We start from the raw sequence: 18,424 nt of genomic DNA, 5'->3' as shown, positions 1-18,424 counted from the left end.
ATGCTCCTCAGATTAGTTTTTCAGAGAACATCAACTCTGCACTGTGTATGAATTAGGTATTTTCCTCTGCCCACACACACCTGGCAGCTCCAGCCAAATGGCTGATCCAGTGACTGGACTTAGTAAACTCTAAGGAAATTCAAAATGGCATTCCATAAACTCTGCCCAAAATATTTTTTAAACTTACAATGGATGGATTTTTAATATGATATACTATCAATTTTCAAGTTACCCGATTCTTTTGAGGACTACAGGATCAAGTTCTCAAAAAGTTAAGAAAGATTTTTAACTGCTAAGCAGTATGTGTGCTTGCAGCAAATCTTAAACAAGTGGCTTTTTCTTCCATCTTTACAAATACATTTTGTTAATAGCACAGCCCTTGAATTGGCCCTGATTTGAGGTTAAACTGAACAGGACATGGAAAAATACCAGACACTGTTTGTTTGACATGAGAAAATGTCAAACAAACAGTGATGCTACTTTTGCTGACAAAAGTTACTTGGTGCTGTGGAAGATTGTTAGGCCTCATGAGGGGCTCCAGTGAAGTTAGGCAAGAAACCACAAACTCCACAATCAACTGCAGGGGAGTATGGGGCATCTCTGGGAGCACAATCCTGCAAAGTCAGTGGCAGCTAGGCATCAGAAATTCCATGGAAAGCTGAGACAGCCTACAGAACAGCAATCAGAAATATCAATTTTGGGTGCAGAAGTAAAATATTTGGGACCAGTAGGGAAAATGTAGTTGGGGTGGGCTGTTCTTTTGGGATGGGATTGGTGCAGAGAAAGGGAAGGCAAAGTGTGGTGGAAAGAGAGGCCAGGAAGGAGTAAAAGGGATCATGAAGCTCCAAATAATGTGACTGCTGTTGTCACATGCTTGTGCTGGACCAAGGGCATGAACCAACCCCCTTTTCTGACCACACCTTAGGAGCTGGGACTCCTTCCATGACTACATGGAAGCAGATGTGCCTTCCCTGGCCCACAAGGGTAAAGAACAAAAGACACTGGCAAACTCACGTTGTGCACATTCTAGACCTGACAGCATCAGCAGGTACCCACTTCTTCATAACACTTCTACAAAAATACTGAATTATGAAACACTCCAAAACACTCCTGTAGCTGGACTTTTTGCATCTCAGGATAAGCTATTTTAATTGAGCTCTCACAGAGATGAGATGAAAATGGGTAAAAATTAGAATGATTTCTGTTTTACCTGATAGTGGTTTCTGAACATTTTTCCAACTTTCATAGGCAGAAAATAATTTAGCTTCTCAGTCAGTAAAGACACTTGCAAGCTATGCTGAAAAACAAGCAAACAACTGTATGTAGGATTTGACATGAAAAATATCCTATAATGACACTCCAGCCATATTTTAAAATATGTGAACACTATTATAAAGTACTTTTCTGAGTAGATATGTGTATCAACTGCATTGAAGTGCTACTGCAAAAGAATTAGCACCAAAACAATATTAATATTGACACTGACACTGTCTTGGAAAACATTCTCTTTGTGCATCAAGTACTCAGGGCTGCCTTTTCTTATATTCCAAGTAGAACAAGTAATTTTATGTCAATCCTTATTTTTTATCAATGAAGATCTTCTCATTCTTTAAAAATGCTTAAAAATCACCTTTGACACATATTTTTTTATTGTTCTTTGTTCTCAAATGCCCACTGGAAAACATTAGAATCCATTTAAGAGGAGCTTAATACTCAATATAGAAAAGTAGAAACATGGAACAGCTGCAGCAGAAATCTCTCCATCTAGAGGTATTTGGCAGAGACTTCTGAGACAAGTTATCTTCTTTCACATTCAGCACTCTTCTTTGAGGGTGATTACTGTAAGACTCAAACCAAGCACTTCAGATATCTGAGGGCTGCTCAAGTCACTGTGAATTAAGAGATGTCTGCAGTAACAGGATTGGAACAGTGGAAAGGGAATAGGACTGACACTGGACGTCCCTCTTTGATCACACTGTGTCTGGGGGCTCACCTGGCATCCACAGAAAGTGAAGAGACCCTGGACATAAAAGAGTGTTGTCACTCCAAAGACAGAGAGAAATCAGCCACAAGAGACAAGAAGCACCTTTACTGAGAACTGGAAGTGCTCCTCAACTCACACAAGAATCCTTTCACAAGACTGCCTCACTTTATTGGATATACTTTCTTCTGCTTGTGTTCAGTTTGGGTACAAACAACTTAAGAATTAAATTATTTTTAACTACTGGATATTATTCCAGACTGCAACCAGTTTTTTACAAATAGAAACAATATGCTGACCAGGTGATTATAAATACAGCTTCTCATAATGAACAGTTCAGCTCTTACAACCAAAAAGTAACAAAGCTAAAAAAAATTATGAAAACATATATGGCTACAAATGAACTAGAAATTCAGTGACAATATGCATGAGTTCATGAAGAATGAATCCATCTAAAGGATTAGGGCAGCATTCTATTTGAAAAAGCAAATAATAATTCATTTATGAAAGCAGGATGAAATCTATGGCTATTTATCCACATTTATTTTAATCAGCAACAATTAAATCTTAAAGTTGTCTGTAAATAAAATAAAAATGGAAAAACAATCAGATATTGCAAATTTATCCCATGCTGTTGACAGAAATGTTTGTTTAAATTTTTTTTTATTATAAGGAAAATGAAATTTAAAACCCACAGCATTTGTAGCAGGCCTATCAAAACTTGTAATTAGTATTTTGATCAAATTCATAACCAGGTGACTCTTCCTAACTTCAGTGGAAGGTAAACTTGTAAACCCAAAGTTTAGAAGCATTTGTGTTTGAACAAGTCATTCAGCTACAAAGCTGATCATTGTAAACACCTCTGTGAAATCAGTGAAATGTCAGTTTGTTTTTCATTCAGGCAGGAAAAACACTGCAAGTGACACTGCAATACATCTTTGCTCCTCTATTGCTTAATTATAACTTACCAAATTTCATTACTACAAATGAAGACTAGAAATTACCTTTGCTAGTAAGATTGGTGGCCACTAAAACCATTAAGTGAATGACATATTTGTCACGTAATTACTGAGGTAACGTTAAAAAGTGCTTCCATTATGCATCAAGTATTATTGTCTTTAATTATAGTGAGCTATTCTTAAAGGAGAGAACAATCTGGAAAATTTATAGTTGTGGTATTTTTCCTCTTTTCACCTTTCCTCTTCCCAGTCCCTCCAGAAAGTCTAAAATTCAAGAGTACTTAAAATGCAGAGAGAATATTAAAAAAAAAAATCATCAGGAATTTGAAATACAAGTCCTCAATTTTTTGCATAGTTATCAAATAAATAGGACTTTTATGACATCTTTGCAGAATGCCATAGATTAGTAGCTTTCTCATTTTTCAGTCAGAGATCAAAATTATTTTTTTAGTGCCCTGAACCATGAACCATGTACGTCTGTCCAACTGGAAACACAGGCCTAACATATCAGTCAATGACAAATAATTAAGAATTTATAAAGTTAAGCAACAATGAAAGGTATTTATCTTTGAATAGATTCCTATCCGAATTTACCTTGTGATGTCTTGGTTTTTGCAGTGGCTTTGATCACTGGTTTCACCATGCTTCTTACATCAACAATAAAGTAGCAGTATCCAAAGGGCCCCTTATTCCTTCCATTCACCCAAGCCACTCAGGATTCTGCAAAAATATCTCCATCCTGTGACAGATTCTCATGTATATTTCAATAATATTTGGTGTTTATGTAGTCCCGGATTCCAACAATTGGTCCTTTGAAAGTGACAAGCAAAAAGAGTATTTCACAAAAAGCAAATGCAAACAGACCTTCAAGCTTTCTTAATCTAATTAGTACTAAGCACTGCTCTAAATCCAGGACAGACAGGGATGGACAGACTGACACAGACCTAAAACCCTTCATAGTCATGGTTAGTCCCTTATCTTAAAAGGCACTATTTACATAAGTATAAGAATACAAGATTCTGATCAATATCCCAGTGCTGGCAAAGCAATGTTTATTTGAGATTTTTTTATTCCAAAGTCATATCTGCGAAGCAAAATAAAGTGAATTTGCACATATTAGTAATTTGCATTGAAAAATGACACGGATACACTATTTTTGGCAGGGCACACAGGCTTAGACCCAAGCCCGTTCATACATATAACTCACCATCATGGGCCCAAAGCCAGAGCTGATTTATGGTGCCTGGGACACGCCAGGGAGAGCAGTTCATCACTGATGAAGGGTTTTAGTATCTCCCAGACAAATGAATTCCACATATTAAATATTTAAAGCTGAGTTTGTAACACCACCATATATTTTCTCAAAACACAAGTTACCATAATAAATGAGCAGAAAGACCATTAATAAGCTATTGCAAGCCTACTGGCGCTCCAGCGGGCGAAGCTTTTATGCACAACGCACAGAATTAAGGGGAAAAATAACTCAAACCCGAGCCTTTCGCTTTATAAAAACTGGACCGCAAAACGCTTTGACACAAGACCGCGACACCTGCGGCTCCCCCTTGGCTGCGCAGCTCCAGCGGCACGGCCGCGGCTCCCTCGCCCCTCCGCCGGAGCCGGGGCTGCGACCGCGACGGTGATCGGGGCCGGGGATCGGGGTCGGGGATCGGGGTCGGGGTCGCTCCGTCCCCGCCGGGTCTCACCTGGGTGAGGGCGGCGGGGCCGTTGAAGATGGCGGCACGGGCGGCGCGGCCCCTGAGGGCCGGTACCGGCTCGGGGACAGCGGCGGTAGCTCCGCTCCGGGGTGCGGGGTGCCGGTGGCCCGTGGGGGCTGCGGGCCCGCAGTCCCGGTCCCGCACCAACCACTCGCAAACGGCCGAGGCTGTCGCAGAGCCTGTGCTGGCCCCTCGCAGGTGCCCCCAAGCGTGTGGGAAATGACGCCGTGTCACCCAGTGCAAATGTCGTTGACATGTCAACTCGTGAAACATATTTTCCCTTTCCCCTTTAAGGCTGCAGTCTCAATTTTTATTTTTTTTTTCTCTTTTGTTTTGGTTTTTTTTTTTTTTTTTTTTTTTTTTTTTTTTTTTTTTGAGAGGGATGAAGGGTGAGCCACAGCAGCCACATCAAAGTCCTTGGTTTTCAAGGAATTACAGCGGCCTCGGAGGTCTGGCATTTTTCCCTGTGAGAGGGAAGCGAGAAGGACAGCCCCATTAGTTTAACATCACTGACAAGTACAAGCAAACACCTCCCGATGGCTTCAAAAACCTCTGGGAACAAGGTTATGGGGAACCAATTTGATCTGGGGTTTTATAATGAGATATTAGTCAAAGAAGATCTTCCCTTGAAGTGACTGCTTTTTTGATCACAGCATTTCTTCATGAAACTTTGTACCCTTTTCACAAAAAAGTACTGGAATAGCCTTTCCTTCCTCAAAGTGTGTCTTAATGTTTCTGTGAAGAGCAATTATTAAGAACCTTGTAACCCATCATGGTATAATGAAATACATGAACTGAAAGGCTGAGACCCGATGGGACCTGCTGTGCTCAGCTCACCATTGCTCTGCTCACCTCCCTCGCTTTTCATCCTGAAGGTACCATCCTGATTTTGCCAAGGAAGGGAATGAGTTAAATCAGTTTTAGGATGTATTTAGCTTTCTCATTTTACCTTAGGATTTTCAAAGAAATCCAATGCTGTTTTATCATACACTGGATTACACTGATTAGAGTTCTTAGGTATTGGAGATAAGGAAAACAATAATACTAAAGCAGAGCTACGGGTTATTCAATGAAAACAGTTAATGGAACAAGGACAGAAGAGAGATGATGATAGGAAAAGAAAGGTTAAAAAAGCATTGTGGAGTTCTTTAGCCAACAGAAACAAACTACATAGTTCATTACATACAGTTTAACCTAAAGTCATTTTGAAATTAATTGCACATAGCACTGTATCTAAAAACCCTGCACCCTTTCTGACAGCAGTTATGCTAAGGCCTGAGTAGTTTAGAAATTCTGATTAAAAACTGAGATTTGGGCTGAAGAACCTAAATTCGAAATGTTGTATGAAGCAGCCATCTGTGAGTGTAAGGTGTAAAGAGCTACCTGCCTGCTGGGGGCAAAACTGGGCTGCCCAAATACCCTTTGCCAGCTGCCACTGGAAACTGGTTTTAGGCATACTGTCAGGGAAATTTCTTTCCCCTGTTTTTTTTTCCAGATTTACAGAAAAAACCTCATATCTTGTGACCAAAAAATTGCAGGTAATGTAAGACTGGCAAGGAATCTTGTGTCATTAAATTTGGTCCATCCATAGCCTGAGCACATCATACTTCCATGGTCTGTTTTGGAATGATGGTAATGTGGGAAACATTGTAAAAATAGTGATGAAACAATCAAGGTGTTTGTTATGATTGATTCTTTGAGATTGCAGCTGTAGGTTGGCTGCAGTAGGTACCTGAGCTGCTGGATTATGCACTTTTTTTGGCTAAATATTTGAAGCCTCTGTGCAGTGTACAACTACTACTACACAGTGTTCAGCAAGTGCCTGGGTAATAATTTGGGAAAAACTGTGAGAACTCAAATACATTTATCTTCACCCCTTACATGTTAGAACACATTTCAGTGAAGAGATTTCTATTGTGTCTTGGACTAGGAAAATGGAACACATGAACATCCCTTCTTCTCATGAATAACCCAAGCATAAGGTGTGGTTAGGTCTCCTGTCTTAAATTAAAATACTGAGAAGTTGGAAGCATCATGCTGGGAAATGAATTGATTTAATTTAGGAGAGTATTCAATGTGCATTAGATATCTGATGTGTGATATTAAACCCAGCCATTTTTGAAGGACCCCCACTGACATAGGTTGGGTTTATATTCATAGGAATAGTTCTGTATTTTCCTTCATCCTTTCCTGGCTTAGCCTTATTACATATCATTGCTCACACTTGGGGCAGTCTCCCTTCCCTCTGTAAAGCTCCATTTCAGCTCTAATGACCACTTGCCAGTCTGTTCAGTACAGTACTCTTCTGAATTAGTTTGGTTTGTGCTTTTTTAAGACTGTCAGTTCATGTAGTCTGGAGATATCTTATCTTTCTAGTTCATACTGTATTTTGTAAAATGCAATGTTTTGTCTTGAGATCTCTACATATTATAAATGCTATTTAAGCTAAAAAAAGAAGACAGCCAGGCATCCTATGAAATTTTCTGTAGTTCTTTCATTCTATTCTTGATGTGCAGGGAAGTTGCTGCCTGCTTAGCCTTCACTTGGTGACAGCTGCCAAGGAGCCAAGGTGTGCTTGCCCCAGTGCCAGGCCACTCTGCATTTCCTCTGAACATTCCTGCTCAGCCAGTCACCTTCCTAGGAGTGAGTTTGCCAAGATTACATCATGCAGGGTAACTTAACTGCCTGGTCACCATTGTATCCACTATTATTTGTGGCTCTCTGAACAATTTCCAGCAGAATGCTTCCTCCTTCTTCACCCATGTACCCAAGCTCTGAATTTTTATTAATACCTTGGTATTTTGATAGAATTACTGTACAAATAAATAAAAAGTGAAATTCATTAATTAGCATGACTGTTTGATCTTCTAGAAAAAAATAAATTCTGTGAGAGATGCATATAATCTCTCCATCATCTTAAGGGTTTGCTTTTAGAAGGAAGGAGTAACATCTTTGGTTCAAAGAACAGCAGTTTGCAGAAGACTTGGGTAAATATTTTCTTGGGTAAATATGTTAAAATTGAGAATCAGTTTGCAACCTATTTTCCAAAGCCCCACAATAAGGTTCTTGAGGAACCCTTATTCCTCAAGAATAAGGATTCTTCTGTAAGAATCCTTATTTGAGGGTTGTGGATAGTTATGAGAAAACAGTTGGGCCAATTTTTGTGGTGTCTACTTCCAAGATTAGACTTCCACAAAGTTTCCTCTCACTCATGTGTAGTCCTCATGCTCAAACACAGAAGGAGACTCCAGAAGGGTCATGGTCAAAGGGACTGACAAGGGGGTAGACACAGCTGCAGCAGGGATAGAAAATTTGTAGAGACATTGCATCTCTCTGTTCTTTACACCACACTGGGCAGTGGTGAGTTGAGAGCAAAGACAGCTCTCCATCACCAGACTAATTCTGTTGACAAAGCATGGAAAAAATTATAGTCTTTCTGTAAAATAAATAGCATTGGAGTGTGGTGCCACTCCGGAAAGCATTGAGTCCTCAGACAGTAATACTTGAAACTGGCTGCTTATGTCTTGTCTGGCTTTATTGGAATCCACCCCTGTGACCAGTTGGCCACATTTCGGTCAAGAGCAGGCAATTAAAACCTTAAATCATGAAGATATATTTAATGAGGATGACTAACTAGTTAGCCACCATTCATGGATGTAGAAAGACAATTAGCACAGGGTCAAAAAGATTATTCATTTATTCCTCTTTTATGTTTTGTTTGGTTTATTTTGAGGCAGCTGGTATCTGTTTACAGATTAAAAAAATGTGGTATCAGCTGAAGAAAGGCAGTCAATTTCTGTAATGAAAGATCCATCAGCTTTATGCAGTGTATGTGCTAATCCCCTTCTTTCCTTCAGGATAGTTCATTAAAGCTATGTAATAACAAGAAAAGCATACAGGAAAAGTGACAACCTGCCATGGCTTGCCTTAGTATTGAAGTAACCTGTGCTTAAGTTTGACAAGTTATGTTGGAATAAAAAACATTTGCAGGTTCTCTTTGCACCTGCTACTGTTCTTTACAGGAGTTAGTCTTCACACAGCCCAAACTATGTCAATCCATTGCTTGTTTCATTTCAGCTTTGCAGTGTAGAAGGATATTTTGTGTAATGCCTTTTGTAGTTTGGTCATGCTTCTTTGATTCAGAGAATTTTTGAATAGGATTAAAGAAAAACAGCCTCTGGATGACTGGTGGGAACATTAATAGCATAGCCACTCTTCTCTGTCCAGTAAATCCATTAAATGATAAACTATTGATTTTTATAACACAATTAAGGTGCCAATGATTTCTTAAGAAATCATTGTACATTTTCTGTATTATGCACTCAGCACATTATCTATTGTGAATTGGAGGAGAGTGTTCTCAGTCTGGAATAAAACAACCTTCAAGCTGTTCTCAGAATGAAACCATCTCCACACCAGTCCAGTGCTGCACAGAGTTTTGGCTCTGAAATGGACCAATGGTCTTTATCCCATTGTAGTGTGTCTATACAAAAAAATGTAACCACTGTAATTTACTATTATTGGGACCTTCTTAAGGCAGATAGTTTATAGTACCTAAAAAGTTTAGTAACTTGCCCAGACAAGAATAAAAATTGGAATTTCAGGAGCAGCATCACGATCCAGTGCTAAAATGGATGGCTGTCTGGACTCACAGAGGAATTTCTTCATCTCTCCATCACATAGTTTGTACAAAGAATGAGAATGCCATGGAGTATTTCCTTTGAAGCAGCATAAAATATTAGAAAGAAGGATATTGGTTGCAATGGGTCAAAATGGAATCTTCTGTTTTGACATTTCCTGTGTTCCTTTGTGCTGAAATGGGATAAACACAGCCTTTATTTGTTCTGATAACTGTGGGGCTTATTTTCCTTTCTTTCCACCTTTGATTTTATTTTTACTGACAAGAAAAAAAAAGAAGTCAATATATAGTTTGATGTTGCTCATCCAACCTGTCAGATTTTTGTTTAGTGTTTTGATACTTCTTTTTCATTCAATTATTGTTCACATTGTTAGGGTTTAAGGTTTCTCATAGTAGGGACTCCATATATGTTATCTTTTAAATTAATTTTTTAAAATTAATGTTTTTTTCAGAAATACAAGCATTTTCAAATAAAATTCTTTGCAGATTTGGAATATAAATAAACATACAAATACAAATTTTGAGAAATAAACAGCATCTGCAGTTTTCAATGAATTTCTTTGGACTGAGTCACTGGATTCCATGCAGCATTCTTAATTTTGGCTCTTACAAAATTGTTCTCTGAAAAATAGTCTTCACAAAGACAGATGTCTTGCAGATTTGTGTCCTGAGTTCCTCCTGTCTAACAATCTCAACTTCCTCTGTCTCTCATAACTCCCTTAAGACAACAATCCCACTCGTTTTTCCTTTTTCTTCTATAATATTTCCCCATTTCTATATCCCTGGCCATTCATCTTGTATCTTGACCAGTTTCTGCTTTCCTAAAACTCTTCCTGCAGTGCAGAGTTCCCAGATGTCCAGGCTCCTTTGTGTGTTTTTTTCTGCACAGCAGCCAGAACAGAACGTCTGTGCTGTGGTGTGTCCAGGAGGAGCTGCGCTGGGGGGACAGCCAGGGAGTGCCTGTCAGCCTGGCTGCTGCCAGGGCAAATGAGTGGTGACTTCATTTCTCCCCACCTCTCACTAATGGCAGCATCAATAACATCTGTTCTGCATCCTGCTGTGGATTCTCATCAGCCTTTCAGGAGCTTGATGTCTTAGGATATTCCATATAAAGTAAGACTAAAAAATGTCACCAATTTCAAGAGGAAGATTTGGAGTACTTGACCTAATGCCTTACATTTCGATGTTATACAGCGTATTCTGGAAGCTGACTGTCTTTGGTCTTTTGTTCATATCTTTGATCTGAAATGTAAATCAATATTTACTGTGTTTTGACTGAGTAGCTGGTTGTCAAAACCTCCAAGGCTGGTGGAGGTTAAAGCTGTGTTCCTCTTTCAGATACAGCCAGCTTTTATTTTCTGTTGTAAGCAGATGGAAAAGGAGGAGAGCCATGTCTCAGATAATTTTGTGGTAGGTTCATTTTAAACAACTTAAAACAAATGTTTCTGTATATTTCTTAGAGGGAGCTGACAAATTCTTCTGTCATGAGGGGAGCATGAACAATTTTAAACCTACCAAAATGAATATGATATTCCTTTTATGCATTTATATTCTTGCTTGGTACTACTACAAACACTTGGTAGTAGGCAATGTGACATAAATGCATTACTCCCTTCCAAAGCATGAATTCTATATGACTTTAACTGATTCCTCTTAAAGTATAAAATGTGAATTATGTGACTTACATTTTTAATTAATGAACCAAGTTCTGGGGGTTGCCAGTGGAGCAGCAGCCACTCTCACAGAGGATAGTTTGTGGAGTGGTATATTTATTTACTTCTTACCAGGATGTATTGCTAAAAGCAATACATGTATGTGAAAGCACACAGTGACCTGGTGATCTGAGCTTCCACAGGATTCTGCTAATATAGTTTGAATGCTTTCATCATTAGATCTTATGAATAAAGCCAAATGCAAAGTAAGTGCAAAGGACTAATAGGCTTTAGGGAATTGCAAAATAGAGAAAGTTTTTCAGTCTCTTCAATTTCTGTCATGTTACCCTTAGCTTCTGAAGAAGTTTGGGATGCAAATCAAACTGGCATAATTCAGGAGTCCTGCACACCAATGCCATCAAGATGATGTGAAACTGTGTTTATTGGCTCAGTTTTTCATGAATGCCGTGAATCTGGGAGAAGAGATCACATTTTTGTCTTGTCCCTTCCCTGACTGAACTTTCTGTTCTTTTTGGAGCTTACTGCTATAGGTGGAGCTTTGTACCACAGGCTGCTGTAGACTATACTGCACCTTGGTACAACATGACTCTAAAAACAGGGAAGGCTGGGGAGTTTCTGTGCCCTGGGATGCCTGCTGAGATAAATAGGGATACTCAGGTCCCAGCCATGATGGAATTTGGTTCAGCTTGCCAAAAATTGGCACTGGTGTCACTTTAGCCACTAACAGAGGTTTGGGTTATGAGAAATGAAGGTGAACTGTGCTGAATAAAATATACAGCACCTGGCACTTTTGCAAACAATCTTTCAGCAACTTGTCCTTTTGGCCACTGCTCAGCACTGATTTGATGGAATACATTGAGGATAAATCTATAGGGACCTCGTTGATAAGGTAATTCATTTTCTATATAGGAAAATGCAATTGGACTTCTCTAGCTGGACTGCAGTTGTGTATGTGATCTGGCATTTCCTAAGGAGATTAGGGATAATACTCATCAGAAAGAAAGTTGCAAAGCAAGTAAAGAATCATGTGAGGGTCTGAGAGCTACAGGAGACACTAGAAAATTTTAATTGGAGGACTAGATTGCTATACAATTTAAAGAAATGATCTGACTAATTTTTTGCTATTTTTGTTCACATAATTTTCCCAAAAAGGAGATGTGTATGTGTGAAATATACAGATGAAGGAACTCTCGACAGGAGTAGTCTGCCAGCTAGGAAGAAGTGGATGAACTAAAGGCCTGGAGTAGTGAAAACCAGATGAAATTCACTGCTGTGTGGTGCAAGGTCATGCATTTGGAGACGAGTAAGTTGCAAGCTTGTGTATGGGAAATGACTGAGGAAGCAAAAGTGCTGAAGCTAAAGAGCAGTGTTGGCAAAAGGACAAATGAGCATAAAGCAATCATAAATACAATTAAATTTGGAAACTAGAAGGACATTTTTAGTTGTTGATGAAGTAAAATTCTGGAATGGTTTTCCCATGGGAATTGTAGGGGCAAAGAAAAATTAAATTAACAGAGGGGAGATTTAGATAATATGTTAGGAAGAAGTTATTTACTAAGAAGGTGGTGAGAAACTGGATCAGGTTACCCAGAGAAATTGTGGATACCTCGTCCCTGGAAGTGTTCAAGACCAAGTGGGATGGAGGCCTGAGCAACCTGGCCTGGTGGAAAGGTGTCCCCTCATGGCAGAGGAGTTGGAAGAAGGAGATTTTTAGGGTCCTTTCCAACCCAAACCATTCAATGATTCTGTGATACCAAGTTCTGCTTACTCCTCAAACCTTACACAGAGCTTCTTCTGCTAATTCTTTCTTTAATATAGGCAAAACAAACTAAAGTACTTTTTTCACAAAGGCACCCTGAGACATGCAGTGACAAGTTTGTGGGACATCTGTTTGGACTGAGGAGGAGTTGGATATTTGAGAGTAATTGATTAATGGATTCACTGTGCTTCTTGTAGTTGTGCCACCACTGCAAAATGAGAATGAAGGGCAAAAAATGCTTTGCATCTGTCAAGGCCAGCATGCCAATGTGTGGAGATCACAGCAGGGAGAACAGGACTAGCCAGTAAAAAATGTTTCTTTGCTCTTGTATCTTTTTAAAAGATTCTTTTCATGTTTTAGTCCTGTGCAAAGAGCCAGACCCTCATTTGTGGCTCCATATGAAGGTGACCTAATGTCCATCTTTGTGCCACAAGTACCCTGAAGCTTCTACCAGCTTCTGCTGCACTTCCAGTGAAAGCTCTCTTCCCTTCATTTCTTTGCCAGTGTCTGTGGAGGCTGTGCTGACAGCTTGGGGCTGAAGCACATTTGGGATGCTTTGGAAATGTTCAGTTTCTTGCCAGTGAGTGGCTAATGGGCTTTGGGGCTGCTTGAAGCCATTAGAACAATGGATGGCAGCTGGCAAGCAAAGCAGGATCAGGCTCAGTGGGGAGAGGGATCTTGTTGTATAGCCCGGGGTGACTGAGAGGAGAATGAGGCCTCTGTTCCCTGTGGCCTCTCTGCAAGATCCTGCAAATCCTGTCAGCATTTTCCCATAAGGATGAGTTGGAATGCTTTGGGGGAATACTCTGAGGTTCAGGCAACAAAGTCAACTGTCTTTCTGGCCATATTTTGGTTGTGTGGGGGGCATTGGCTCTGACTTGAAATGTGAAAGAGGTCCCTGTAAAGAGCTACAGAAATGAGGCATTATGCACTGGGTTTCCTGCTGTGATCCCTTTACTCTGGCACTGCAGCCATGGCAGATGCATGGCATTTTGTTCCCTCGTTTTCACTCAGTGGCTGTGATATCCACTACATAAGACACTGAGTATCTATTATGCACACTCTCAAATCCAGTCAGTTCTTTCTCTCAGGAAATATATTCTACAGATTCTGGCTTCTTTGGGATATTGTTTTGTTTCTTGGTTCAGGATATCTACCTTTTCGTTGTTTAAATTACTGACAAGCTAATCCACAACTTTACAGGTTTCTTTTATTCACTTTTGTGGTACATGTTATATGTTCCATAGTGTCCCCTGCAATCTGCTCATGATGACTTTATCAGAGATCTGTGACCTTCTCGGGAGGATCCTTCGCAGTCTGGTCCACAACATGAAGGACTTAAAGTAAATGGGAGTTTGTGAAGGTCTGCCTACGTTCTGTGTCACTAGCTCCTGATTTGCTCACTGTGCTTCCCAAATCCTGCTCTCAGCAACACTTACAAGCGACATAATTGTTTCAATATATGCCCCTACTATTCTCCTACAGCTCATGCCCCAATTATATTCCTTGTGTATTGGTGTTTGTCTTCTAGAGTCTAAAACAACTAATTCTCTTCCTACTTTTACGTAATAATTTTAAACAAACACACAAACAGAAAAACTTATCTTCTTTTCTAAGTTTAATTTCCATTTTTGCATTTTAACTTGCAAAGGTAACAGGCAGTGAAAATTTGGTACTTAAACCCCCCCACATAGTCCACTTTTAGAGGATTGTTGCCAACACTTGTTTTGCAGATGTATGCTGATGATTTGCAGAAGCCTCTGTTTTCATGGCTGCTACATCTGACTGGCTATCAGTATACATGAATTACACATTTTGTGTAGTAGCAATGTATTAATTTCACACTAGAATCTGTAAAGATATTATATTTACAGATAAAACCTAATTTCTCACACTTCCAGAAATGAACATTAATTCTTTTCACTTCAGAAAGAATGTGAAAGGACTTGTTGCATTTCATAAGAAGAAAAATAAATCTGGCTCCTATATTGAAGATCTAGTCCATTAACATACCAGTATAGTTTTACAATTTTTTTCATGATTCTATATTAATATGGAACTCTGCAATGTGAATTTTTTCTCTATGGAAATATGGGATGTATTTACTTAAGCAAATCCGGTCCCAGAGCTCCCCGCTGCATCACATCATCCCTTTAGATTGGGCTCTTCCAGGTGATAATACTTGCATAACTGTAAAATATTCTGGTATTTTATAATTTGTCTCAAGTTGAGGATGAACTGTAATTCATCTTGTTTGATGAGAAGCTTTATGAGAAGGATGCATTTGCATAAATATACCATTGCCATTTTACTACATCCCACTAGGTTTTTCCTTTTCTTAAACAATGAGCTGAAGTGACAAAAGTGGTATATATATTGAATTGCATTCCATGATAGCACATGACACATTTCTGACACTTGAATCCTTTCTTATAAGCCACTCATCAGATAATGTGAGTGTATGACTGAGTGCTGGTCAAATGGATTTCCCAGTGCTCTGCATCTTTAAAGCTTGGAGATTTTGATTTCTGGTTTCAGGCAGCTCTTCTCTCCTGTGTAATAAGTAGCACTCATTGCCCTGTTTAGCTGGTATGGCTAATCAACTATTAACAAGAGTGATTTTAAGTTATTTTGGTAGAGTACAAGCTTTGAGTTTGATTTATATTAATTTTTTGGGCATACAATTCCCAGTGTGTGCTCTCTGAACAGCTCCCTGAAGTCTCTGAATCTTCACTTTATATTGCAAATCTAAAAATATTAATTTAAGTGCAAATTGAAAGCATCTAAATGTCCAGAATGGACCTGCTGGTTTGCTGTTTATCACTTTCTAACTTGAACAATCTGTTTAGGGATCAGAACAGCAGTGATATCTTTGATTTAAATGATCAGTGACCCTCAGTGGATATCCACTAAAGGATTCCTGGAGTGGGCAAGTTGCAATAATCTAGACAAAAGATAGATTTTTTTTCTGGTAAACTGGTAACTATGGTAATGGGGCTTGGTTTGTCAAAGAAAATACTTTGTTCTCGTGGCCAAATTTATTTGTAAAAATATCTTCCTTGCAAACCGATAAATTAATCTCTGTCCTGGCTGGTTGTGATACTCCATGGCAGAAAACATCCATCTTATCTTTTCTACAGCCAGCAGTGTGTGCTTCATTGAATGGTAGACTAAGCCCATTAGACCTTTATACTTTTTCTTTGGCTAATTTACCCAGCAAATTTCATTATCAAATATACATTGCAGTAGCACCTCCTGGAAACTATTACCTCCTTGTCGCTTGTTGACACATTTATAAGTGCATAAAGACCTTTCAGTAAGTCAGAATCTTTTCAGGGAAATGGAATTTATTTAATGTGATGGTTATACGAGCATGGAGATAGATAGCTCCATGTATTAATCAGTTCATTGCTGCTGTTGCTTCAAAAATAATTAATCTGTCAGATGAATGTTTTCTACTCATGAAATCAAATGCTCTTTCTTTTTTTTCCTGAGGTGTCTGTCTCTAGTATAAACACAGATATCATTTTCTACAACACTTGACAAGGCAACCTTCATTCTGTTCATGGAACCTCTGGTATATCCCTTGTTAGATATTTGCACTTGCTTTTTGGTTTAACGAAATCACAGTCCTTAAACTTCATTTCTCTCAGCAAAAGCTTTAAGATTAAGGTCTATTCTACACACATCTCTTACAAAGATGTCACACTTTGTGCAGAAAGCTGTTTCAAATGCAGAAACAATTTCTTGGCCCTGCTGATTTTAGTGTAATAGTGTGTGTCTTTCCACACCAGAAAAGATGGCTCTATGGATTTCCAGAAGCTCCGGTGGTGATTCTATAGTTAGGGTCTGCACTTGGTTTAAATGAAGACTTCAGCATTTATCTTATACAGAAAATGCAGTGAAAATTTATCTGGATACTCATTAAAATAAATCCATCATTATTTTGGGAATTAACATGAAAGGAAAATGGATTTTTAATACTATTTAGTGTCTAGTTTCAGACTTTTTTTTTTTTTGCCAGGCAGAGTACTCTGAACTTCTCAAGCTCATAAAGTTAATGATTTTATACTTCTTGAATTTTCGCTTAGAACAAATGATGATTTTCCACTTTTTGGAAAATGATTTGCACTTATTCTTGTTGAAATGTAAAGATGTTGAGGATATCATTTGGTAATATCCTCTTCTATATAGAAGGTCCAGCTTTCCTCATTGCTGGTGATCTACTGCTCTTGTTGCTGTTAAAGTAGAAGGTGGCTCTTAGCTGATGTTTTGGAGAAGGAAGGGTTTACATGAAGAGTGGTGATTGGAGAAGAGGTGAAGAAGGAATGGTTGTCCTTTAAATATAAGGGAAAAAAATCCAGATAAAAACAGTTTGTCTTTTGTAGACATGAGGTTTGGAGACCCTGCAAAAGTTGAGTGAAGCTTCTCCAGAGAAGAAGGATACAGCTGAAAAAGAACTCAATAATCTGTTAATTGAGTGGGCATTAAATACAGGACAAAGCAGGTCTTTCTTCTCATAATTTCATGTTTCTAATGACAGAGATGTTCTGCTGGAGGTCTCTCACAGTAAGAAAAATATACACTAATTCTCATCAGAAAAAGTAGTGCCTGAGTGAAGACATGCAGGTACAGAAGTAGGTTAAGGAAATTAAACTTATGTCTGCTGTTAAGGATTTTCATTTTCACTGGAGGGATTTAACATTGGGATATTGTGAAAATCATTCTCTATGTATGTGTTTAACTTGTGTAGATAAAAAATCACTTATATGAGATGAAACAAAAAGAACCTACATTTTTAAAGTGAACAACTTTTCTCTGATCATGTACTTTAAAAACACCTATGACCTACAGCATATTTAATATTCAATACTGTCCTAATACTCACTGGCATTAATAATTCTATCACTACTCTGTGTAAAATAATGTTAGGGTTCTCATTTCATTTATATTAATAACACTAATTGTACTAGTATAAATGTATATATTAAAATGATTCATGAGCCTGTGTTGAGATGAGTAGGTTTTTGTTGGATTAAGTTAAAAAGGGCCATAGAATTAATTTCATTGGAGTAAGGTCATGGCACTGTCGTTATAAAACTGCTTAAGAAAACTAATTGCTGGGTGATACCTGGGTAAAGTTATGAACAGTTTTGAGGAAAATACTGTCCTGGAAATCTCACTGAGGGTCCACAGTATTTACAAAACATAAGCCCTATGAAAGGACAATGCCTCTGATGGTGGGCAAAGCTTTGTTCACATTTTAGACTGCTAAATGACACATGCATGAACGAGTCCCCCCAGCCCGGGAATGCTGTGGCACACAGTGCCCATGCAGCTCTTTGTGGGTGTCTCTTCCTTCCCCGCACAAACCTCTGTCCCTCTGGGGAGTCTTGCCTCAACACATCTTGACTTTGACTCATCACAGCTGTTTCATGCAGCTAAAAATCTGGTTCCAGATATCCTTTATTCAGCTGCCTTGGCTTACTAGCCAATAGTTCTTGAGTCTTTGAGAAGATTTTATAGCTTTTGAGGGGAAGAGGAGGGAGCCTGACACAGCTGGCAGCTTTGCTGGCTGTGTGTCACAGGAGGGGCAGTCGCCTGTGTCTGTGCCAGGCCTCCCTGGCATCAGCTCTTTGGTCACCACATTCTCATGGCTCTTTGTGGCCACTTGGTCAAACAGAACTTTGAGCAATTA

The 18,424-nt window shown here is 38.9% G+C and overlaps 1 protein-coding gene across 1 annotated transcript in view; it reads right to left on the bottom strand.

The window, feature by feature from the left end:
- CFAP20DC (CFAP20 domain containing) overlaps nucleotides 1-3,629 on the bottom strand; it is a 64,949-nt gene extending 61,320 nt beyond the window's left edge. The window contains 2 exon segments of the mRNA XM_058032035.1: nucleotides 1,211-1,297; nucleotides 3,535-3,629. Of these exon segments, the coding sequence (XP_057888018.1) occupies nucleotides 1,211-1,246 (36 nt within the window). The 5' untranslated portion in view covers nucleotides 1,247-1,297; nucleotides 3,535-3,629.
- Between the last annotated feature and the right edge of the window lie 14,795 nt (nucleotides 3,630-18,424).

This window comes from Melospiza georgiana, chromosome 11, assembly GCF_028018845.1.
Source record: "Melospiza georgiana isolate bMelGeo1 chromosome 11, bMelGeo1.pri, whole genome shotgun sequence".
Lineage (NCBI taxonomy): Eukaryota > Metazoa > Chordata > Aves > Passeriformes > Passerellidae > Melospiza > Melospiza georgiana.
Note: the sequence above shows the minus strand (reverse complement) of the source record. Positions and strands in the feature narration are given on the sequence as shown.